The 27,142-nt window shown below is 34.3% G+C and overlaps 1 protein-coding gene across 1 annotated transcript in view; it reads right to left on the reverse strand.

Annotated features, from left to right (window-relative positions):
• The window catches only part of CHD9 (chromodomain helicase DNA binding protein 9), a 230,717-nt gene that overhangs the window by 98,263 nt on the left and 105,312 nt on the right, over window positions 1–27,142 (reverse strand). The window contains exons 3-8 of the mRNA XM_011988637.1: window positions 20,376–20,707; window positions 6,835–6,946; window positions 3,056–3,202; window positions 2,116–2,184; window positions 1,977–2,032; window positions 583–700 (exon numbers count right to left, since the gene is read on the reverse strand). Coding sequence (XP_011844027.1) covers window positions 583–700; window positions 1,977–2,032; window positions 2,116–2,184; window positions 3,056–3,202; window positions 6,835–6,946; window positions 20,376–20,707 — 834 coding nt within the window. The remainder of the gene's footprint in view (window positions 1–582; window positions 701–1,976; window positions 2,033–2,115; window positions 2,185–3,055; window positions 3,203–6,834; window positions 6,947–20,375; window positions 20,708–27,142) is intronic.

A 27,142-nucleotide genomic window follows, 5' to 3' on the forward strand; every position in this document is an offset into this window, starting at 1 on the left:
AATAAATGTGGGAATTCATTGTACTATTTTCGTGACTATTTTGTTTAGAAGAAAACGTTTTTAAAATTCTCAAATTAAGAACTTAAAGTGGCTCTAAAAGGAATCTATTAGAAAATCTGGACCAGGAAAGAACATCAGACCATTTAGTCAGGCCTATACAGGTAAATTTTTCCAGTGAGGTTCTGTTCGCATACATGAAGCTGGTATAGAAAATATGCAATATATTTCATGTACTGAAAAATCTTATTTTCCATTTACTTGCTAGATTATCACTTCCTCCACTTGAATAACTTTGCTGATATATTCTTGGTAATAAACCATACTCACATTCAACTCTAAGTATTGAAATATATGCTAGTTAAAAAATACAAGCATGATCTACCATTCTGAATTATCAGTGTTCCTGTTTCAAACAGTTTCCAACCTAATTTTGAGAATAGAAAAATACTATATGTAGGTAGCATTTGTATTCAAATATCAACACTGGAAGTCTAAGAATTAAAATAATGTGTAATTTTTGATAAATAATGCTACATGTGTTCAGAGACCAACACATAATAGTCTTATTTATTTTTTTCTTACATCTGCAAAAAAGTGTGCTCTTTGTGCTTGTCTCAATTTGAATCGTTTGATTTTCTGCTGGATCCTTTTATCTTTCAAAAGCTGCTCTTCTGTGGCCCACTCACAGTGAAGATAGGAGCTAAAATTTTTATAAAAATAATATATTAGAATGATACAGATAAGCATTTTAAGATGTATTTTAAACCAAACTATTGTAATTCTTCAACTTTACAAATAGGTAGTTCATCAATTAACTTTAATAGAATTCATATCATTTCTAAAATAAAGTAATTGTGATCACTATATGCTAAGGAGGTCATAGTCTAAAGGTATACAATTTGCCATATAGAAACAGAACAGTAAAATGATCAAAAGTCTAATCACAAGATGTGATTTATCTATTATTTTCTTCCCTATAACAGTTTTGTCGTGATCAGAAAGCTAACTAGTTTTGAAACTAACGTGATTTAAAACGCTTTCATGGAGGTACAAAGAGAAGTTGGAAAATACATAAAAAGAAGAGTAAGTGATTTTTCCCCAGTTAGCAACTCTTACGAGTTAACTGACCGACATCCAAAATTAAAATTAAAAACTTTAAGGTCAAATCATCTCATTGTGTACATCTGACATAAAAACCTAAAGATCAGGAAAAAAAAAATTTGTTTTTAAAGAGATGGAGTCTCACTATGTTGCCCAGGCTGGCTTCAGACTCCTAGGCTTAAGAGATCCTCCTGTATCAACCTCCAGAATAGCTGGGACTATAGGTAGATTAGAAATGTCTTTTATAAAAACAATAAAATCTGAAAAGTTCAACAATACAATGAATGCTGTCCATAAATTATAAAAGTATATTTTATAAAGATTCTTGCATTTTGATGTTAATAATTAACATTTTCTGGAAAATAAACAAAATTTAATTTTTTTTTGTCTTTTTTTTTTTTTGAGATGGAGTCTCGCTCTGTCGCCAGGCTGGAGTACAGTGGCGCGACCTTGGCTCACAGCAATCTCCGGTTCCCGGGTTCAAGTGATTCTCCTGCCTCAGCCTCTTGAGTAGCTGGGACTACAGGCACGCGCCACCACGTCCAGCTAATGTTTTGTATTTTTAGTAGAGATGAGGTTTCACCATGTTGGCCAGGATGGTCTCAATCTCTTCACCTTGTGATCTTCCCACCTTGGCCTCCCAAAGTGCCGGGATTACAGGTGTGAGCCACCCCGCCTAGCCAAATCATTCAATTTTAACATGAAAGGTTTTCAAATGGGCCCTTTTCACTTTTTAATGATTCTTGATTTATACAGGTATAAATGATAAAAATTATAAAAAATGTGGATAAAATGAAAATCATAATTTTAATTTATTAAAGTAATTTATATGTAAATCAACATCTTTCTTTTATTTTTCTAACTCAAATACTTACTAATTCTTGTATTTTACAAAAAATTCTTCTGTATCAATCATCACTCCAGGTGATATCTAAGAAAAGAAAAGCAGTAATGGTGACTCTTTTAAACAGGACACAGAATATGAAGTGTAAAATGTAATGTACCAGTACTTACTTCCTTTTTTACAATTCTAGAAGATAGAATTTTGTCTACAATTGCAGCATCTTCTTCACTCGGATTCTCCTATGGGAGGGAGGAAAGAAATAATGACAACACATTCTGAAAGATCTTTTAGTTGCCACTTTGTATGTTGATGAACATACTATAATTCAACAAATATTTATACAGCATATGTGCCAGACACTATGTTACATGTTAGAAAAACAAAAATGAAAAAAATATAGTTATTGTCCTTTTCATCACCTGCATTATCTCTGTAGCAAACATATTGTGCTTTTTAATGTGCTAGTCATTATTCTAAGCATTTTACATATATTAATTGAATCTATTATCTTCATTATTATCATTTCCATTTTACAGATTAGGAAATTTAGGCATAGTTAAATAAGTACTTTCTCAAGGTACTCAGCTAGTGACTGAGTGGTTGGCTCATAATGCATATAAAGGGGACTTAAAAAATTAAAGACGAGAGAAGTACATATGGCATTCAGGCAAATGTGTTCATAAAACAGAGGAGTGAGTGCTTATGGAGAAGTAGCAGGAAACAATACCAGAAAAGCCAGACGAAGGGGTTTACACACTGCTAAAAAGGCATCGTTATTTTTGTAGGGTTCAGGAAACTATTACAGGAGTTTTCAGTAGAAAAATAATGTGATTAGACTTGTAATTTAGAAATATTCTGCAGAAAAGATAGAATTTCAAGAACATATATTTAGGAGGTAGAAAGTGTAGTGACAACCTGGATGAAGAGGCAAAGGAAAACGAAGAGAGGATGAATTCCTAGGTTTCTAATTTGAATGACTCAATTAACTAATAATATGGAATCCAGAAGGATTAAGTTGGAGCAATTTTTAGAAGAAAAAACAATACAAGTACCTTATAGAATTTATGTTGGTTTAAAATGTTTTGCAGTCATAATTCTAAATATGCTTACCACAAACAACTGTAAAGGCTGTTCACCAGGTAAAGGAGCTGAATTCTTTTTTATTTTCATAGAACCTTTAACCTCTTCTTCAGATTGCTTCCCTTCTACATCTTCTGCGTATTTTTTTCTTTTAATTTGTCGATTTGATCTTCTTTTCTGTAACGAACCACAAGGATCAGATTTATATAATTTATTTTGAAGAAAAGTTTTTAAAAATAATTACCCCTAGAGTTGGCGGTTTTGTATATTAAATTTTCAACATGATACTCAATCCTCATCTTTTCCTGTTTTGTTTTTAATTAGAGGAAGATTATAATTTGCCATTTGCCACAGGCTTACAATCTTCCTACAGTTCTACTTTCTATAATTTCAAACAACAAATATTAGTAATACTTTTATTATGTTAATTTGGAAATCATTAAGAATAAAGAGATTCCTCTTTTTTTAAAAAATTATTTCACAGGTTGGGCAAAATATATTTTATTAGTAATACCTTTATTACTACATTACTTATCTTTAGAAACTGTTGTTAAGAATAAAAAGGTATCTGTTTTATTTAACTATTTCATACCTTGGGCAATAAATATTTAAACTATTAATAATTTCACAGTTTTAGTCCAAAACGTAAAAAGTGTATCAGATGAATATTGGGTATAGAATTGGGGGTATAAATCTAGAAGAATAAATTCAATAGTATTTGCCAAAACACGTGAAACTGTGTTTAAAGCAGAATAACATAAAATATTTTAAAAGAAATGCACAAAATAAGCAAGCATTAAATCTACCAAATAATTGTGAATGAAAGAAGAAACGGTTTCAGTAACTTTAGTAGCTTTCCTTAAATATAAAAAAATCACTATCATCACACAAAACTAAGCCTTTTACAAGGTATTACATGTAGTAAGATAATTTTTAAATAATCTAAGTAATTTTAAATCTGGAATCAAATATACATGGCTTTACTTACCTCCCTAAATATCTAATATTTTTTCAAAAGTTTTATATTTCAAGGAGAACTTAAAAAACAAAAACAAAGTTACATCTCTTTTAGTGTTTCCACAATAAAGATAAAAACTCAGGTTGGTTTCAAAATCCCAAATGACTTAGATTTATTTTTTAAATTTCCCTTGTAATCTCATGGGGTAGAGACATTTCATGGCGGTAGTGGCATCTCAACCAACTGTTCAATTGCTTAATATGTGGCAAATCTCTCTCTTCTTTTTTCTAGTCCAATTTCTTCTATATATTTAGTAACTTCATGACACTTCCAAAAAATGGAACCAGCAAAATAAACCACAAGTTCTTTTGGTTTCTGCTTGTCTTCTATTTGGCAGGTCTTTAATTTACCTTCATAGCCATGACGAAAATAGCTGAGTCACTGTTACAGTGTAGTGACAAACTATATGCATGCAGTCATGCCTCTGCCCCTTTCTCTTGTGAGTAGTAAAATACTGAGAGAAAGAAAGGCACTCATATGGTCAGTCAAATGTACTAGATAACACCATGCCTCATTAGGATGGGTCAAATGTTTCTTGGCCATGAACACATTGACATTTCAAACCTCAAAGTAACACAGCCTGGTGACATATAAAAATCCTAATTAAAGGGCTAATAGAAACCCAATTTTCCTTCATCCTGTTTTGAAAAGGATATGAATTACTTACTATTTTCTGGGAGGGGGGAATTCTATGGATTACTAACACTAGGCTAAAAGAATATTTAGAATTCTATTATGGGCACCATATAGATCTTAATGTTCAAGAATAGTTTTAATTAATAAACAACTGTGACATATTATCAATATCTCATTAGGCATGACTTTTAAATAATGAAATTTGAGACTAGTTCAGTACATTTTTAGAAAATTCTGTTAGATGTTTTCAGCATTAGTTTCCTTTCTGGTCATTTAGACATCTATTAGTACTTAGAGACAACTCACTTAGTTTTTAGTAAATAGCAAGTGAGTGACCTCAAAGAATCTTTTAAGCTCACACAAAAGTGCACTCGGATAGAATGAAGGTTACTTATTGTAAACTGTTCCCTCACCCTACAAAGACTTTGTCTAACAGATTAATTTAAAAGTGTATGAATTACGAGATTATAGAAGATTTTACCATAAATTATACTCCACTAGAGGATATAGTTACACATTAATTAGGTAAAGCCAAATAAGGTATCATTCTCACCAATTATCATTACCTGCCATACAACGTCGCTACTAGTTTAAAAACATAAAAATGAATCTGACTTCTACATTTTTGGCATGTGCTTTTTCTGGCTTTCTTTCTCCATGTTTTTAAAAGCACAACTGGAAATCTTGATAAACTGTCCCTTCTAATTTCTTATTTTTAGCTTCTTAAGTCTTAAAGGCTTCAAGAGATCAGTCCATAGCACTTCACATAGGAGGTCAGAAGCATGTTTTAAATAATATAGTACTTCACTATTTTAACATTGCACTTGTTTCCTATAATATTCCCAATAGTATAATCTGTTGCAGGGGCATTTTTCTTTGTAATTTAGGTCTCTAAATATAGTTGGACAACTGTAATATTCTTTATTAAGATTAAAAGTAACAAAATTAAATACCAAATCACATTTTTAGATTTCTAACTGATTCCAAACCTTAATTAGTTTCCAACATGGTTGAAAGCTACATGGATTTTTCCATCATTTATTTAATTACACAATCAAATATATCAACAATATAGATTTATAACTATTAGAAAATATTTTTACCTTCACCATTTTTTGTGTGTGTGTTAAAGCAACACACCTGTCAAAACAACCTAATACTACAGTGAAAAACATGGAAGAAATGTTCATGTTGACCTAGCCTACCATTTCATTGTTTGGAAATTACATAACGGAAAAATGGCCAGCATTATTTCAGCAAAAATTAAACTAAATATAATCATATGGAATAAGTTAAATATAAGTTTGCCTAAGTTAAGGATAACATATGATGAAAAAGCCAGGCCATGTAATATTAGGAGCTTCAGTCACTGCCCTTACCTCAACTCTTGCAGCAGCCCAGGAGCCTTGAGCCACTACTCTCCCATTGGATAAGAAGCTGCATAAGGAAGAAGAAAGGCCATTCAGGGGCTTTCTGGCCCCATAATTCACAACTGCCACCACCCCTACGGCCTACAGTCGTACTTTAATTATTAGAGATCAGAGGGTGGCCTGAATTATTATGACCTTCACTATAAATAATTTTAACTTCACAGGGTTATTTTGAATATCCACCTATTCAGGGGAAAAAAAAAAAAAAAAAAAAAAAAAAAGAAGGCAAAATGCATAGTATTTCTTCCGTCTACGTTAGGGGATTTTTAATATAGTCAGTTATCTTTTCTTCACAGAAACAGACCAAAGGAATTATTTCTAGGAATGATCCAATCCATTTGCTCTGTCGTTTGTATGTGATTTAAAAAATTACTATGTCCATCATGTTCATTCAAAAGAATTCTATAAGCACAGGATAATATCATTAAATACTCCTCCATGCTAAAAGCCATCAAGGACTTTGTATTGTTACTTAACCTCTCTGGGTTTCAGTTTCATTATCTGAAAAATGGGGGTTTGGAGAGGATATGTTAGTTTCCTCCCACATCTAATATTCTATGGTAATATTACCAGGACATATTGTAATAATGCTACTTTATAACTTGTACCATACTACAAAATGTATTTTTACTTCTAAACTAAAATGTAAATATCTATAAGGCAATATTATGCTAACTAAATCATTCTAACAGTGTTTCATTTCCAGAAAAAATTGTAATACTCACTTGAGAGTCTTGATCTTTTAATGTATGCTGTGGCATCTGTTCTGCATCAGATATTTCATCTGAAGACTCATTCTTTCTTTTTTGTTTCTTACCCAATGTAATAATGAGTTTGCTGTTTCAAGAGGAAAAGAAAAATAAGAATTCTTTGAATTTTCCTAAATTTGATTAAATTAAGATTGTCATGATAAACTTTTTTCCACTTTATATCACTTGCATGTCCAACTAAGGATGATAATTATCCTGAAATCCATGTTGACATTTTCAAAACATAAACTCTATTCTAATGGAACAAACACCATCCAATTATACGTTTGGAAGTATAATTAATGTACTTAAAAGTACAATTAATGCACTTCTAAACACAGAAAGGCAGTCAAGTAGGCTAGGCGCAGTGGCTCATGCCTTGTAATCCCAGCACTTTGGGAGGCCGAGGCAGGTGGGAAAAGGTCAGGAGTTCGAGACCAGCCTGGCCAACATGGTGAAACCTGTCTCTACTAAAAATACAAAAATTAGCCTGGTGTGGTGGCGGGCATCTGTAATCCCAGCTACCTGGGAGGCTGAGTCAGGAGAATCGCTTGAGCCCGAGAGGCGGAGGTTGCAGTGAGCCAAGACTGCGCCATTGCACTCCAGCCTGGCAACAAGAGCAAAACTCCATCTCAATGAATAAATAAGGAAGCAAACAAACAAACAAACAAATAAATAAATTTAGTGGGTAAAAAAAAAGGCAGTCAAGTCTTATTTGTTTTTTAGGCTTAAGACTACTTTTCACAGGAAAAATGTGAGGTGATACAACTGTATTTATTATCTTGCAGATTTGGAATGACAGATTTTTTTTCTCTTATTAAATTTGAATCCACTTATTATCCTTGAATCCCCCTATTTGTTAAAAGCCTCTACTTCCTTCTACTCTACAGGAGAAAGACAATTACTTAAGGCACTTTAACAATTAGTTGTTATTTAATTCTTTAATTTATGTTAAGGCTTATCTGTACTGCATGTTCCTGAGCATAAGAACTATTATTTTTTATATTCCTATAGCATGTGTGTGTCAGTATATCTTTATATATGTGTTTATATATATATTGATATTTACTCATATACACATCAGATGGAGCTATCTAAAATGAAAGTGGTTTTTTTCTGTCTTGATGAGAGGTATAAATACATAACTCTCATATTTCCTTATCTGCTTCAACAAATGCAGGGGCATGATTTTAAATCATGGTAATTATTAATCAGCAATGTACTATTTTAAATATCTGTAAAATAAAAATGGAAAATCTCCCAAATACTTTCAGATATGATTTATCAAAAAGATATCAGAATTCTTTCAACAACTATTTATTAATGTAGGAGAATTTGGAGGTTAAGAGCATGCACTTTGAAAACACAGGGTCAAGATTTAAACCCTGACTCCATCATGTACTTATCTGTGAGACATTGGGCAAATTAGTTCTTTTAGCCTTAGTTTCCTTGCCTGGAAAATAGGGATATCATAATAACTACATCTACTGTTGCTGAGAATTAAGTGGCATAATGCATACCAGCTTTCAGCACAGTCTTGAAATTGTATAGTAATTTCTCAACTAATGCTAACAACTTCTAAATATTCTATGCCAAACACTTTCCTAGGCTCTAGGATTTGAAAATATAGTGACACAGTTCCTAACCTTAAAGTGTCATAGTTAGACTATGATCACAGCTAAAATGCCAAAGTGGGGGTTAGCACAGGATGCAAGGTGAACACAAAGAAGTGCTCACGGTTATTGAAGAGTAAAGGGTGCTTTACAGAAAAGATAACATTTGATATGATGAAAAGAAGTTTAACAGGTAGTGAAAGTGGTAGAGTACAATCCAGGCAGACAGATACCACAGAAGAGGTGAATATGCAATGGTAATAGCGTGAAAGAAATACACAGAGTACCCCAGAAGGAGGTGGCAGACAGCTGGATAAGCAGAAAGCGTGAAGATCACAGAAGGCCTTGTATGACACACAAAGAGTTCACATTTTAAGGGCATCTTTTAAGTTCTTGAGAGCAAGAATTTAAAAGGAATCTGTCTTGTTCATCACTGGCAACGAATGTTTAATGAACAGGCAGTGAGTTATTTTGAATAAATAAAAAAAAGCATTTGGAAGATATAAGAATTATAAGCAAGGGGGTAATGTGACGACAAGGAAGTGAAATGCAAGGCAGGGAAACCAATGATAAGGCAAATGACAATTCAGGGGAGAGATAAAGAGTGTAATCTAGGGTTGTGAGAATGTGGATGAAGAGGTAAATAAAAATATAATTTTTTATTGTGGAAGCAGAACCAACAGGACTTGGTTATTGACTGGATGACTAGACTTGAGGCGAGAAAAAGTTATAGAACGCTTTCTCCCTATATTATTCTTGTTATTGGTATGATTACCACATTCAACAGAATAATGGTAATTCTTACTGGGTGTCTCACCTGCACTCTTCTGAGTATGTGAAGAAAGTAAATAACAGTAAGAAATACTGCTTATGTTGGAAGCAGGAAATCAGAAGAAATACAAAGATATTCTGAAGGAACATTAAGGAACCAACCATAGTTACACTTCATTCCCTCTCGCCACTTTCACTGTTTATTTCCTCTCTGTTCTAGTCCCTTTTCCTGCTCTAGTTCCTTTCCTAAAATAAAAATCTCCCTTGAGGCTATATTTACTGTTAGATTCCATATGATCTTGTTCTTCCCCCTTTGTATCCATAGCTCTCAAAAGAGTCATTTCCATTTCATTCCTCAACCCACTATAATCTCAACTCTTACAACTACTTTTAATATTCATAGCTTCCATTTATTCAGTGTTTACTATGAGTCACCCTCTGTGCTGACTTTACATGCATTCTCTCACTTGATGTTCACACAACTTTAAAAGGGAAGTACTATTATTTTATAAGAGGAAATTGAGGCTTAGAGAAGTTAAATAACTTGCTCAAAGTCACACAAATAGTAAGAATAGAGACAGAAACTAAGTATGCCTCACTCCAAAGTCTAAACTCCTAATGCTTAAGGACTCAAAAGACTTTTAAAATGCAAATCCAACGGAACTTGAAAAAAAAATCCTAACATGTAACTAAGTCTTTTTTTTTTTTTTTTTTTTTTGAGACAGAGTCTCGCTCTGTAGCCCAGGTTGGAGTGCAGTGGCCGGATCTCAGCTCACTGCAAGCTCCGCCTCCCGGGTTCACGCCATTCTCCTGCCTCAGCCTCCCGAGTAGCTGGGACTACAGGCGCCCGCCACCTCGCCCAGCTAGTTTTTTGTATTTCTTAGTAGAGACGGGGTTTCACCGTGTTAGCCAGGATGGTCTCAATCTCCTGACCTCGTGATCCACCCGTCTCGGCCTACCAAAGTGCTGGGATTACAGGCTTGAGCCACCGCGCCGGGCCGCAATGTGTAACTGTTTCCTTTTGGCCCCTCCTTCCTGGCTCCCTGACATGAGAGTCTTCTGGTTCTCACTAAACTTGGTTTTACTAAATTTTGGCTCTTCTTCCTGCATCTACACCTTGAATGTTAGTTTTCCGTAGGATTCGGTCATTGACAATTCTTCTCTGTCAGCCTGTTAAACTTTGGTTTCTCTCAAAGTTCTGTCTTCAGCCGCCTTCCTTCTCTATATACTGTTTGTTCCTGAGAGATTTCATTTAATCTATTCTTAACTACCAACTAGAAGTTAAAGATCCTCAAATCTCTTATCTCTAGTTCAGATCTTTCCCCCGAGCTTCACGTTCAAAGAACTGATTGCCTATTAGACATATATATATGGGTATCTTATAGGTATTACAACTTCAATATGCCTCCAATCCAATCTCTCATTTTCCGTAAACCTATCAGTGCAAGTCTACTAATATTAAAGTGTAACGCAAAGTCAGAAAAGTGCACACATAAGAGTACTGCTCAATCAATTTTCTCAAACAGAAAATATCTGTGTAGCCAGCTTCCAGATCAAGAAACAAGACATTAGTTTCCCAGAAGCCCCCTCTCATGCCTCTCCCAGTAAGAACCTCCTCTTAAAGGTATCCATCACTTTGCTTGTGAATATTTGCTACATCCTAAGGCACTGGTGCAGATGATTTTTAATGGCAAAGTAAGGGACAATACTAAATAAAACTGGGTAGTAAAAATACATATTTGATACCTTCTCCTACTTGCTATCAATCTCCAACTTAAATGTGTATTTTCAACTAGTCTGTAGATGAGAACAACATACGGAGAGTGTAGTTGTTTAAATAACAATCTCCCATGAAATGGAAATCATGGCCTATTAATACCCTTCATATATTGCTTAAAAAGGTATTTTTTCAATGTTTGGTAAGCTAAATGAATTATGTGAATGCACATTCTGATGCAATATCTTATGTGGCTGCTTAAAGACTCAAATCCCAATGAAGAAAACTTTCAATGAAATGAGAGGCAGAGATATTTAAATATTTTTTAAAATTTACAAATGACTGTAATCCCAGCACTTTGGGAGGCCGAGACGGGCGGATCACGAGGTCGGGAGATCAAGACCATCCTGGCTAACACGGTGAAACCCCGTCTCTACTAAAAAAACAAAAAACTAGCCGGGCGACATGGCAGGCGCCTGTAGTCCCAGCTACTCGGGAGGCTGAGGCAGGAGAATGGCGTGAACCCGGGAGGCGGAGCTTGCTGTGAGCTGAGATCCGGCCATTGTGCTCCAGCCTGGGCGACTGAGCAAGACTCCATCTCAAAAAAAAAAAAAATTTACAAATGACTATGAACTGGTTCTGCTATTCTTTTACAATAGCATAAGGGGATTAAATGAAGATTCTCTAAGGACAAAGGACCAAGCTGCTTAAACATTATTTTTATAGATAAATATTACCTAAATCTCTAGAAAATACTAATAAATAAATACTAACTACCAAATAAATCTTAAACACTTGCCCTTTTGAGTGGTAGGGTTGGGTTAGATAAAAATGTTTCCCATCACACCTTAGATAAGCCTTTTGTTATACTAATTATTTGAAAATTTTACTTAAAAACAAAAAAGCAACTTTCACTTTATTTTCCATATATTCTGTATTATTCTTCCAACATTGTTCTACATGTCTGGAATAGCATCATGAATTCATTAGTCATTTTTAACAACCCATGCAAAAATCGTTTTCAGATTCTAACTTTGTAAGAGATATTTCAGATATATAGTATTTCCCTACTAAACCTTCTAAGTCCAAAACGTTACACACGCCTTTTCTATTTAAAAAGGGTACATATCCATGATAGGAAAAAAGTCAATTCTGAAATCATTTTTGGCTGATATAATTCTGGGTTAATTCGGGTGGCATTTCAAAATTAGATTAAAAAAAAACAGTAATCCTGAGTTAATAAAAAAATAAAAAAGAAAGAAAGAAAGAAAGAAAGGAGTATAAGTATGCACCCCGTAGTTCTAGTTACTTGGTAGACTGAAGTGGGAGGAGACTTGAGCCTAGGAGTTCTAGGCCAAGCTGGTAAACAAAGTAAAACCCTATTTCTAAAATATTATAAATTTTTTTAAATAAAATGATCTATCTAGAGAGATTTTAGAAATAGGGTTATTTACAATGAACCTTGAAAATTATAAATCTTACCAATTTATTACAGATTCTAAAATGGCATCTAGGTAATATTATAGAGAGGCATAATTAATTAGGCTGGTATCAGATCAGCAGTGCCTAAACATTTGGGGAAAGCTTAGTGAAAGCTATTTAAAATACAGATTCTAGACAGGCGTGGTGGCTCATGCCTGTAATCCCAGCACTTCTGGAAGCCGAGGAGAAAGGATCACCTCAGGTCAGGAGTTCAAGATCAACCTGGCCAACATGGTGAAACCCCATCTCTACTAAAAATACAAAAACCAGCTAGGCGTGATAGCACGTCTGTGATCCCAGCTACTTGGGAGGCTGAGGCAGGAGAACCGCTTGAACCTGAGAGGCAGACGTTGCCGTAAGCCAAGATCCGCACCACTGTACTCCAGCTTGGGCGACAGAGCAAGACTCTTGTCTCAAAAATAAAATAAAATACAGAATCTTTATGAGAAAATGCCCAACAAACTCAAATTGATGTACATTCTACAAAATAACTGGCCAGTATGTTACAAAAATGAAAACGTCATAGAAGAAAAAAGTCTGAGGAGTTATCCTAAATTGAAGGAAACTAAGGAGATATGACAACAAAATTAAATGTTGGATCCTGAATTGGATCCTGGCCAACAAAAAAAAGGGAACTCACAAAACTTGCATGAGGTCTGCAGATTAGTTAACAGGATTATTAAAATGTTTATTTCCTGGTATTGATAATTGTGCTACGGTTCATAAGATGTTAACATTTGGGGAAGGTGAGTGAAGAGCTTAAGGGAACTCTGACCTATTTTTGTACTTCTGACACTACTTCAAAATAAAAGTCAGACAAAAATAACCCAAACAGTTTTGTGGGTCCCAAACCCAGGATTCTGATCTAGAAACGAGGACTCCAATATGACTTTAAAAATATTCCCCAAGAGTTGTGGTGCTCTACCAGGTTTGGGAACCACTGGCTCAGAGAGTAAAAATTAGTATAGAAAACTCTAGGAACAAATATTCAGGATGATACAACTATTTTATATTTATAGAACACTTACAATTGTAAAGTGCTTTTGCCTACAGTACCTCAGTTGATTCTGAGAAAAACTCTGAGATAGGCAAGGCAGGTAGGTATTGGTCCCACCATACAGACAGGCAGTGTTCAGTTCCAAAAGATGATCCCCTTATTCCTAGATTATGATTTTCAACATATCTTATTGATTTTAAAATAAAATGACACATATATTTCAACCAGTCAACAGATATTTAATATCAATAAACTTAGTGACTCTCTAAAGAGAAATATGAAACTATATTATCTTTTAGTAAATTTTAAATATTAAAATTTACCTGACTTTCATAAAACCAGAAATATCTATTATCTATACAATGACAACAGATAGCCATAAATGTTATCTGAAGGAAATCAGATGTTTCAGTAGTAGAAAAAATAAAATCAGTTAGGCAAAATACCCAATTGCTATAGAGCATTCCATTCTTCCATCATGGATTACAAAGAGTTTACTACATTAATTCTAAAATAAAATTTCATTATAAATACATGCTTCAAATAAACTGATAGTTTGCTGGTTTAAGGAGAAATATCCCCAAAGAAAAGCAACAACGTGACACAGAATAAATTAACAATAAAAAGCTGTATGCAAATTTTGTTCTTAAAAACATTAAAAGGATCTGTTATCAATGTTAGCAAAATGTAGCAACAGATACACTCAGGCAAGGAAAAAACCTAAATATCAAAACATGGGTTGTTTCTGACAGCAAAGGGCAATTTCAAACTAAAGTATGAATTTGAAATGTAAATTCATTTGATAAGTATAGGCAGTAGAAAACCACAATGTTTATACTTAATATGCCTATATTTGATTTTCAGATGTAATTTATGCACTTATTTCAATCCTGCCCAAGTGTTAGTAGTACTTGCTGTGCAACAAGCTGTGTTCTATACTGCATCAATCTGTAATTGCCCCCTGTTGATTCTCTCATTGCAATAATTGGACAAACAATGAATCTTACCCAATTAGTCCATTTGTTGTAATTAATACATCCAATTCATCATAAGAGAAGAAAAAAGGCAAAAATACAGTGTCACATTATTTTTTCTTTGCAAGCCCAGTGAAAGGTACTGAGGCTTTTTAAGTCCTCAAATATAAACTCAAAACACACACACACATACACACACACACACACACACACACACACTCTTAACTCAGTGAAATGATGCCCATTTAAAGTTCAACTCAAGACCCAAAGCTTAAACTCATCTTAGAAAAACAAGCAAGTTTTAAAAGGGAGTTAAAACTGTAATCCTTAAATATGTGAAAGTTATATTGTATTATACGCTTTTGGGAACTTGGACTATTACTTCCTGTTTAAAGCTGGACATCCTTTTTCAGAAAGGCTGCATTTACTGAGGTATTTAATGTAAGAAAGAAACAAGGATCCAAGTTGTTAGCTAAGTATTAATCAGCCAATACATTTATCTGCACAGTTGAATTCTTAGAAGATACGCATTCTTGGCTGGGCGCGTGGCTCATGCCTGTAATCCCAGCACTTTGGGACGCCGATGAGGGTGAATCACGAGGTCAGCAGATTGAGACCATCCTGGCTAACATGGTGAAACCCCGTATCTACTAAAAAAATACAAAAAATTAGCCGGGCGTGGTGGCGGGCGCCTGTAGTCCCAGCTACGAGGGAGGCTGAGGCAGGAGAATGGCGTGAATCCCAGGAGACGGAGCTTGCAGTGAGCAGAGATGCGCCACTGCACTCCAGCCTGGGCAACAGAGCAAGACTCCGTCTCAAAAAAAGAAAAAATAAAAATATATATATTGTTTTTTACATATTAACATCTCTGCAATCAGGAATCATTTAATAATCAATGACATGCTATAGTTTTAACTGGCAATATTTGTCTTCTACTGACACATAAAATTAACGGTGTGTCTGTTTTATAATCAGTGACACTTTAGATTCAATAAAATATGGTACATCTATTTGTCAATGATAAACCTTACTAGCATGATTTATATAAAAGTACCATTCTTAAAAATGAAACTGCAAATCTTATTTGAAATTCATAATAAGTTACATACATATCAACTCTTTCTGAGGATAAAGATGTTTCAGATTTTTACTAAGTTTTGTAATTTACATGCAAGCAGTAAAATCCGCAAAACACTTTATCAGATTGGCTTTAAAAAAACTGTTGAACTTACATGGAGACTACTAATGGTATGCCTAAAAATAAAAAATTCATAATAAATTTATACTATGCATTTTGACAACTCTTTCGTTTATCATACACCAATAAAGACATTTATATTTAATTTGAGCATATATTATTTCAAAATTCCTATTAATTTGGAAAGCTTGCAAGCAGGGCCTCATATGTCACTTTAACAAGAACTATGAAGTGACAATTTCTAATGATACATCTTATTTTTCCCCCAGATTTTGTTCATCTTATTTTTCCTTTAGATTTTATTATATAGATAAGAACATCTCTGTAAAGACAAACATGTGGACATACATGCTAGTTTTGTTAAAAATACACACCTATACATGTATGTGTGTATATATATGATAGCACATAATTAATAAATGTTATTTTCCTCCTTTCTTCTTGGAGGTTCAAAAGACTATAGCAAACACAGACACAATATCATTTTGAGATATAAATTAATGTTTTATTGTTTTTCTTCATAACATGACTTATACTTAATTCCTACTAGAGTCTGATAAGTATCTCCAAATTTAGACATGTTCTGTTTTAACTAAAAGCTATTTGTAGTACCTGACAACTACTATTCCTGTAACACATACAGAGGATAATTATGGTTAATACAAAAAGGAAAAGAGTTTAATCATAAAGGACAATAATTGATTAAATTTACAGGGCTATGAGAACATTTTTAAGTAACCAAAAGCATTCTAGTTATGTCAGCCAGATAATCTATAACAGAAGTAAATTCCAACTGACGACAACATGGAAACATAATTTAAACGTCAAAGTAATAAATCATAGGTTTAAAAATACTTTTATCAAATCATGTGAAATCCCATTCCATAATCTAAAACCAAACAGGGCCATAAGAAAATTCTACTGGAAGTCTTAGATTCTAAAATAAATTAGTAAATTCATCCTAACTCTCTACTATTACTAAACTATTAGTTATATCTCTGTGGTTTTATGAATGGAGTAGCCTCCATTTCTGTTTTCAATTTAACAGATCAAGTTCAATCCTTTGGTGTCATTTAATATTTAACCTTCTTTCCATCCATCCATCCATCCATCCATCCATCCCATAAAATTCATCCCATTCCATTCATGGAGCATCTATTATGTACCTACTACTACTGAAGGATACTCACTATTTTGTATGAAAGGCAGCTTTCAGAACCTGACTGCCAAGATCACAAAAACCACCTAAGCAGATAAAAGTCTTCCAGGCCTACCTCACCCTTCATTTTGCACCTGCCATTTCAACTCACACCCTTCCACATAATCACGGGCAACTCCCTCAAACTCCAGGCACATTTCAAACTATATTTATCTATCCTAAATGCTACTTTAGTTAACATGATCAACAGAGGCATGGTCATGCCAAAATAGCCATTAATAAGTTAATCTATTATTCCCCTTAACAAGTAGCAACTGTGTTTTCCTGCTTAATTTTTAAGCTGATCTTATTTAGGAACAGAGCCTTAATGGAGAGAACTGAGGTAGCTGAATGAGTATGGGCTTGAAGAAAGGGGTGTGGCTCCTGGCCTTGGCTTTTTCCTTAAATAGCTATGCAATTTGTTTTCAGAAAACAATAATGACTAACATTTACTGAACACTAAGCATATTCTAGGTACTATTTTACATATTATTAACTGATTTAGTCCTCAAAATAACACTATGAGGCAAGTACTATCCTATCCCCATTTTACAGAGGAGGAACCAAAGCATGAGGATGTTAGCTTTTTGTACAGGATTACACTGCTTGTAAGTGATAAAACTAGAATCTGAACAAATACAACTGACTCCAGAGCCAAAGAATTTAACCCTATTATCACACTGCATTCCCAACCTAACTCACAGAATTGTAAAAATGAAATGAGACTCTAAGATAAGTGCTCTGAAAAGGACATTCTATTATTTGCATTGGAAAAAAAGTTAATCTATAAAAGTGACAACGAAAAGGTTTCAAGCACATTAGCAGCAGGGGCAGTATTGCTTTTCTTCAGATTAGTCTTCCTAGATTACATCAAATCACATATATGGGTTAAATAAACACCAATCCTGATAACATCAACCATAAATTATTGTTTACAAATTTAGTTACTTTAAAAAAATTTTTTTTTTTTTTTGAGACCGAGTCTCACTCTGTCACCCAGGCTGGAGTGCAGTGGCGTGATCTAGGCTCACTGCAAGCTCCGCCTCCTGGGTTCAAGCCATTCTCCTGCCTCAGTCTCCCGAGTAGCTGGGACTACAGGTGCCTGCCACCAAGCCTGGCTAATTTTGTTTTTGTATTTTTATTTTTTATTTATTTTTTTGTTTTATTTTTGTATTTTTAGTAGAGACGGGGTTTCACCATGTTAGCCAGGATGGTCTCGATCTCCTGACCTCATGATCCGCCCGCCTCGGCCTCCCAAAGTGCTGGGATTACAGGCGTGAGCCAACACGCCCAGCCATTACTTTTAAAATTTACATTTTACACTGCTGTTGGTTAAGTAGCACTGCTTTCCAAATTAACTAATAGCAATAATTTGATATTAGGAACAGCCCAACTTTCCTAATAGAAAAATAAAAATTTTAAATGAGATGTTTAACATAAAATGGTGCTAATTGAAATGATGCAACTGAACTTTACTTAAATGATTCTTCACCCAAAAATTTAAAACTCACCAAATTCAAAACTACAAAGTATAGTGGCTTATTGGAAGGCACAGTAATGAAATATTTCAATTGGCTAATACTGGAATTCTGGATTGTATATGAATTTCATTTATTCCAACTATGCCTTTTCCTCCAACATGACAATAATTTTTGTCTTTGATATAAATGATTAAGATACTGTTTTACTCTAACAGCTTAATACATACACAAACTTCAATTCTACTTATCTGCCTGAGACTTATACATTCCTCTATCATAAAGGCCTATATTTTCAACAATTTTTCTTTTCTAGCAACTACTTAATATTTTACCATGTATTTAGCCAAAACAGAAAGAATATCATTTCTAGTACAATTCTTATCTATTTTGTTTTCTAGAATTTGCTACCTCTAGAAAAAGTAATGATCAATGTTGTGCAATATTAAAATAATTTACTATGAATAATTTACCTACTTCTAACAAAAATACAGATATCACAAAACGAGTCAGTACTCCGCTTCAGTGTTACTACTCCCCTTACCATATTAATTCACTTTTCTAAAAATCTGTGTTTTTCTCTAATTTAATTATTTCTAGTTTTCTCTTATGGACAATATTTTTTCTTAAACTAGATTTACTTCTGGTATCTTTTGCCTTTAGCTGTTCCTTCCCAAGTTTGAAGCAAGTAACAGTTAGTATAACTTTTGCAATTTATCAAACCAATTTCCTCATTTTATGCATTGCTTTTCAAAACGTTACTCTTCCAAATAGTATTCTACTCTGTCTAGATCTCTGAACAAGTTAAAACTGGAAACCCTTAATTATATTAAATTTTAGTGCAGCAAAAGACTAAATATGGGATTTCCTGAATTAAAACTGGGCAGAGCTTTGGAAAAATAAGTTACTTTCATACCTAAAACTTCTAAAAAAAAATAAAATGAGTAGAAATCTTTCAAATTTCATTTTAGCTGTCTGCAAATAAAATGCAAAATCAATATTATTATTAAACTATTTATAACAAGAGAGCCCATATTATTTAATAGTTTGCACCTAAATGACATAAGGACTAAACTAAATAATTTGGTGGTTGCATTCAAAATGCTAACAATTCATTTGGTTTATAAAATTGCATTAGTTCTAAATATCTATATAACATGTCAACAATTTCTGAGCAAATGAAGATTTTCACAATAAAGACATTCTTTATTGTGGACTTTTTTGTGAAAAAGAGAAAAATCAGATTGACCACTTTATATAAAATTTCCACATAAAGTCCTCAAAAACAACTAGTTCTGAAAAAACAATTCTAAACTATGTTGGCTTAGTTATGCTTACAGTTGCTTGCTAAGCAAATACACCTATAAAGCAAATTATAACATTTACTGTATTTTATCTTTTGAAAATGTTTTGGATAAGCAGTAAAAAATACATAGGATTAATGTATCCTCCTAGAGCAATTCTTTGTCCTTGTAATTCTCTTGGAGCATTAATCCTCACCTGGCCTCTTTATTACATAAAGTAAATCAGACTGTATGGAAGTAAATCAGTAAGAACTGGCAGCTACTTATTGTTGATTTATATGGTATTAGTTTTTTTTTCTTTTTTTTTTTTTGCCATTTCATTCAGTCCAAAGTTGTGGTTTTCTAAGAAAATATTACATTTCATGTTTCCGAACTATGAGGTGCTCAGTGAGGCACAAGTACAACCAAGAGATAAAGAATCTTATAAAGAATTACAATGCATGCTCTGTAAAGAATGTGAATATGAAACTGGCACAGCAATATGGATTTCATTTTGTTTGTTTTTATCCTTTTCCTGATTCATATGCTGAAATATTTTACTACTTTAAGTCCCTTTTAATAATATTAACATACAAAAAGCTACATTCTACATTCATAGAACCATAAAATTTGGGAGATCCTGAAATATTATCTAATTCATTCGGCAAGGAAATAAAGCACACATGGTAGACAATTTAAACCTCAAATATGGGAGTAAATACACTCAAATCAAAAGTAGATGGTTAGACAGGTTGAACTTTAACAAAACATTGAAAGGAATTAAATTTAATTCTTAACCAACTTACCCAATTTTTGTCTTCTCTTTTAACTTAGAACATGTTTTTGTTTTTTTGCTGTCTTTGTCCTTTGGCTTGGATTTCATCCTTCTACCTTTCTTTTCCTCTTTTCCTTCAACTGAAGCACTAGGAAAGTTTTCAGGGCTCATTACTCGTGGAATATTGCGTTCCCCACGCTCCTTTGCTTTTGCTATGGCCTCTGATATTATACGATTAGCCTTTTCTTGCTTGCTTTCTGATTCCACCTTTTTTCTCTGCTTCTTCTCAGACATGACCCTCACCTGGGTATTCTGCAACTTAGTATATGTCCCAGAACCATCGCTCTTCTTGGAAGATGGAGGCTAGAGAAATAAAAATATTTTTTATAGAATATACCAAAGTACATCTAAAACAACTGTCACAAAGGTAAAATTACATTAGCAAATATGTGAGTGCTACAAACAAATTTAAATTAAAACATTTTGCTTATCAAGAAATTAGTACAGATATAAACAGCTCAATTGTTACTTTTAAAAATGAACGTTAAAGAATAATAATATAGATTCATTGGTATTTTCATAGCATTCTTGGTTAGTTGATTCAAGTTTTGTCCTGTAAAGATAGTTGATTAAAATTTTATCCCATAAAGAGTCTGTGCATTTGGAATAAAAGTCTTTTCTTTCCTCTTCCCTCCAAAATTCTGAACATTAATAAATTTTTAAATAATTTTAATTTAGAATTACTCCACACAGTTTATTATGACTTTTAGAAAAATAAAGCCTCTGCTTTATGACTAGAACCTGAACTCATTTAATATTTAAATGCAGCAACATAGCTAGTTAGTAAAGACATTCTCATACTTAAAATTAGAGAAAGTTTTAGTTTTCCCATGAAAGAGTTAAATGTGAAAATTATTTTTCTTTTTCTATATCATAATTATTTTGCTCAAGCAATTTGGGAAAGAAACAAGTTTTATAGTTTTACATTAAAATTATTAATATTTAGCAATATCACAGGAAGCAGATCAAGAGCATTTTAAAAAGAATTTCCTCTTCAAACACGCATTCATCCACATATACTTAGATCACAGTTTTGTTATGTTCTTACCCGTAAACATGCCTCTGACTATAGCAAAGGAAAAAACCATCAGGAATTTCCAAACACATTTTCATGCTGATTCCAGTGTGCTTCACTGGATATTTTTTCTATACCTGCCTCATCAAAGGTTTCATAGCAGTGCTGCAGCACTGGGAAAGGAAGGAGGGCTTAGAATTGCTCTCTAAAATGCCACCTTAAGGCCTACAGGCTATAACAAATAACCAAGACTCGAGAAAACAGCAACAAGCTCAAGATGGCGATGCAGTACGACTCCCGTAGCAGCAGCCAGTAATAAGGAAGGTTATTCAATCCCATTAGCCTTTTAGCCCAAAGAACCCCTCCTCCTCCCACTCATTCAGGCTTTCACTTACCCTTCCTCTTGGCCTCTTCACTGAAGACATTTTTGGCGTCAGACAAAGGCTTGCCCTCTGCTTTTTCACCACCCCAGGCAGTGCTCAAGAAAAAAGCATTGAAAGAAGATTCCTAAATGGCCTATTTAGCAAGCTGCAACCAAGAGATGCACAACCCTCCACAAATACACATTTTGATTTATCAACACATTTCTGCCTTGGCAAGTTTATATCTACTGTTCATCCTATTTAGATATGAAAAAGGCTGTAAACACTCCTAAAAAGCTGAGTTTCCTCAATAGCTGTAAGCAGATAGCCAGATTCCAACAAAGCACAGAAAGAAATGAATGCACAAAGCATCAAAATGCATCAGCATGAATATTAGAGATGTCGTTAAAAATACTGACTCCTTCTGCGGAAGTAGGCCAGCAGATGGTGCTACCAGTTATTATTCCATTAGACTCTGCAATTTAACCCCCAATGGACTGTTCTTCCCTCCATGTAACACATTAACTCTCACTCTGCCATTTCCTGCAGTAAAGTTTTAAAAAACATACATAAAAATCTCATTTTAAAAAATCACCTGAGAACTAAAACCGTGGTGAAATGGCATTATGTGGCTATCAGTATTAAAAAAAAAAAGAAAAAAAAAACAAAAAAACAAAATCCAAAGCAGTTTTTATTGGAGAAAAATACTTTTCTCAAAGATACTCTAAAATATTTAAAACATGAAATAGCTGAAGATTAGCAAAGGGTTAAAAAGCAGGTCATGTAAATGAACCCAAAACAAGTTTAAGAAATTAGCTAAGGCTTCTTATTATTTTTCTAACAAAAAGCTAACAGTGTTATTTTGAAAATACAGAAATGAAGCTATTTTCATTTGAATTATAAAAAGAGGCTTAAAATTTTGAAATGAACAAATGAGAACGGTTTATAAAGATTACTAACAATGTTAAAATTGTTTCATCGTCTCAACATAGATGAATACATTTTCCTAACACAAAAAAACTCAAAACCATTCTGACTTTTCCTCCTCACCTTCTATTTTAACTGAACTGATGAGTTTTTCAGGTAAAACTGTAGGTTTAGTTTTGTAGCAAGTCAACTTGAATTTGAACATCAGTACAACTTTTCTTTCTATAAAAATTGATTCTATTTTAGTAAGTAATGCCCTTAAATCACTAAAACAAAATTTCACTGCTTCAAAATTCAAGTTTACCTCTTTCATCAATGCCATTTTTTCGGTTGGTCCTGGTTAGTCATCTGATATCACTATAAAACAACACTGGGTTCCCCCCTCCGCCCCTTTTAGGTACCAAAGGCCTCAAAACAGAAACAATACTATCTGAACAGGGCTCCAGAAAGACCCATCTGGACGGCATGAGAGATTAAAGGCAGAGGACAAGTAAGGACAAGGAAAGGATATGACTTGAGACGTCATCAATGTGAAAATAATAACAATAATGAGATAATACTTACAGACTACTTACTAAATGCCAGGGATTATTCTAAGTATTTTACATTTAATAACTAATTTAATCCTGATCAATAATAGGGTAATAACAGTGATGATGGAGACGAGGGGCCAGGTAATGAAATACTCTTGATAGTAGCATTACAAAGTAACAGAATGGAACTGAGAGAGCAAACAATTATAAAAATCATTATGATAAGAGCTAAAATGTAGTGTTTACTATGTACCAGGCACTATTCCTAGTATTTCCTATATATTGACTAAATCTTCAAAACAACCCTGTGAGTTAGGTACTACTGTTAGTCCCATTTTATATATGAGGTTACTGGGGGATAGAGAAGTGACTTGCCCAAGATCACACAGCTATTGAATAGTGCAGCAGGGATTAGAAGACAAGGGGGTCTCGTTAGGGAGACCACACTCTTAACCACTCTTAACCACTATATTTTAATCATGTTTCGTTCAACTATCATAATTTACAGAGATTAATTTGAGGACAAAGGAAAGTAGTAACATTCTCAAAATTGCAGAGATATCAAATAATAAGGCTAGGATGGATTTTTATTTTTTCCAGTGTCCTTTCAAAAGTGTAGAAATCAACTAGACATAGGTGAGGCATGGCTGAGGAGCAGGAAGAGCCAGTACTTGGTTTCTCGACCAAGAAAAGGTAAAAGAAGGCCAGGTGTGGTGGCTCACACCTGTAATCCCAGCACTTTGGGAGGCCGCGGTGGGTGGATCACCTGAGGTCAGAAGTTCAAGACCAGCCTGACCAACATGGAGAAAAACTGTCTCCACTAAAAATACAAAATTAGCGGGGCCTGGTGGTGCATGCCTGCAATCCCAGCTACTCAGGAGGCTGAGGCAGAAGAATCACTTGAACCTGGGAGACAAAGGCTGCGGTGAGCTGAGATCACCCCATTGCACTTCAGCCTGGGAAACGAGAGTGAAACTCTGTCTTAAAAAAAAAAAAAAAAGGAAAAGAAATAGGAAACCTAGTTGAGAAAGAATGTATATGTGTGTGTAATAAGTTTAATTCTTTTCATACTGAGTTTGATATGGAGATCTCTAGCAATTTGAAATTTGGGACTGGATCATCAGAGAGAGAAGTCAGGTCTGGAATGTAAGATGTGGATTCTCCTGCTGTTCTCTTCCATTACCCTTAATTCACTGACACTATTCATAGAACCTAGGAGGATTTCCAAAATAACTCACTTCTCTTACAAAGTTTTTCAATAGATCCTATTACCTGACTCAGAATCCCAACTGTTTAATAAATCTTAATAGTAGACAGCAGAGAATCTATGATCAAATATTTCCTCTGCGACTAGAATACAGCATTTTAAAACCATATTCCCACAGAGTATCAACTGAGCTGTTAAATAACTGAACATTTTAATGTTGGTCATTTCCCAATTCATACACACAAACGTACAAGGTTATGGTTTTTCTGCCCTTTTTTCCCCATCTAAGCAGTCATCAAATTCTGTCAAATCTACTTAATTGTATTTTGGGTTTTCTTCCTCTTCTCAGTCCCCACAGCTCCTGCTTTATTAACTTTCTACTTGTTATATTGTGGTTATGTAGGAAATGTTCTGATCTGTAGAAAACATACACCAAAGTCATGGGGGATGATGGATTACTAGGTCTGCACCCTATTCAAATGGAGTAAAATAATTTATTTGTACTACACTTGCAATTTTGCTGTAAGTGTGATAGTTTCAAAATACAAAGTATTTAAAAATTTAAAATAAAGTCACAGGCCTTGCTCCCCATGAGCTTGTATGATTAAGATAATAGGCCGGGCACAGTGGCTCATGCCTGTAATCCCAGCACTTGGGGAGGCCGAGGTGGATGGATCACTTGAGGTCAGGAGTTCTAGATCAGCTTAGCCAACACGGTGAAAGCCCGTCTCTACTAAAAACACAAAAACTAACTGGGCATGGTGGTACACGTCTGTAATCCCAATTACTCAGGGGGCTGAGGAAGAAGAATAGCTTGAACCCAGGGGGCGGAGGTTGTAGTCAGCTGAGATCACGCCACTAGCCTGGGTGACAGAGCGAGACTGTGTCTCAAAACAAACAAACAAACATATAAACAAAAAAAAAAACATAAAAGGCACATGTATTAATATCGTATCCAAATGTTCATTAAAAAAGAAAATCTATAGTACAAGAGATGATATCATATGTGATATGTTATTTTGATAGCACCTGGAAGGAATATATGGAAGACACTAGATATCATATTTCAGTATTGGGGAAACTCAAAGATTTATAAGTGTTTGTCAAAGACAGATCATGACCTAATAGCAAATCATGATATACATTTAAAGGGTCTAGAGAACCACTAAAAAAAAAAAACAACAAAACAAAAACAAAAAAACAAATAGAGTAAAAGAGGATGGTGTCAGACCCTTATGCATGCACTTCATGCCTCTAATAAAATTAGAAATTTTTCACACTACCTGTTACTCGCCTTTTCCATCACGAGGAAAAGCAGCAAAGAGATTTGGGAAAGAAATTCGAGGTTTTAAAGTCTGAGTGGGGACTTACGTCCTTTCTTCTCTGGTGAAATAATTTCACATGTATACCCAACAGTCATATTGGGAAATTCCTCCATTTCCAATATTTTAGTTGTATTAATAAAACTACTGAATCACTAGTGTGTGGATATAAGTTGAAATTATAAATTTTCAAAAAGAGAAGGGGAAAATGATCACATGACCACCGTACATTCAGAGAATAGGTTCCTCTCCTGGCAGGCTGGGGTGGTGAAGGTTATGTACACACACACACACACACACACACACACACACACATGCATACCTAGATAAAGAAATGTTCTACTTGACACATTTTTTTTGGGGGGGGATGGAGTCTTGCTCTGTCACCCAGGCTGGAGTGCAGTGGGGTGATCTCGGCTCACTGCAAGCTCCGCCTCCTGGGTTCACACCATTCTCCTGCCTCAGCCTCCCAAGTAGCTGGCACTACAGGTGCCCGCCACCACGCCCAGCTACTTTTTTTGTATTTTTAGTAGAGATGGGGTTTCACCGTGTTCGCCAGGATGGTCTCGATCTCCTGACCTTGTGATCCGCCCATCTCAGCCTCCCATAGTGCTGGATTACAGGTGTGAGCCACTGCTCCCGGCCCTACTTGACATATTTTTTAAATAAGAAGAAATACAAGGTCCCAGATATAATTCCTTAGTAAAAATAAAACACAGAACAATAAATTTTCAACAACAGAGATATAACTGCATTGTAGCTAAAATTCTCCCAACCTTTCTCAAGAGAGAGGAAGACTCTTACATTTTAGGCTTAGAGGACTAGGCAGATGGAAGTTTCAATGGAAGAGGACATAAAACAGAAGATAGCAAGCCTTGAGCAAGGATGAGTTTATCTGCCTTGAGAGACAATGTAGAACAACAGAAGAGAACCAGTGGTGAAACTCAAAAACACCAAGTTTCAGGAGCTAGCAGATGAAGAGGAGCTACTGAAGGAAAACAACAAGAAAATGCAAGAATGGTAAGATGAGTATCAGGAGACAGTGGTTCCATGGAAGCCAAGAAAGGAAAGAATTAAAAGCTCTGCAGTCAAAAGGAAAGTATCTTAATTTGGTATTATAAAGATAATTTAATAAGGCATTTTACTTCTCTTAAATTGTTTATTGTAAACTGGTGTGCTGGTTTTTAGTCTCCTTATTTTAAAAATAGAAGCATAATAATTATTTACTTAAATATTCATATGAAATCAACCTAAAAACAACAGATTTGTAGTTAATTTTAGTAATATGTGTCAAACATTAGTATGGTGGCTTCTTTTGATTTTTATTTAATGCATACAACTTTTCTTCAAACTATCAATAAAGCCATGTTTA

Source organism: Mandrillus leucophaeus, unplaced genomic scaffold, assembly GCF_000951045.1.
Source record: "Mandrillus leucophaeus isolate KB7577 unplaced genomic scaffold, Mleu.le_1.0 Scaffold333, whole genome shotgun sequence".
Taxonomy (NCBI): Eukaryota; Metazoa; Chordata; class Mammalia; order Primates; family Cercopithecidae; genus Mandrillus; species Mandrillus leucophaeus.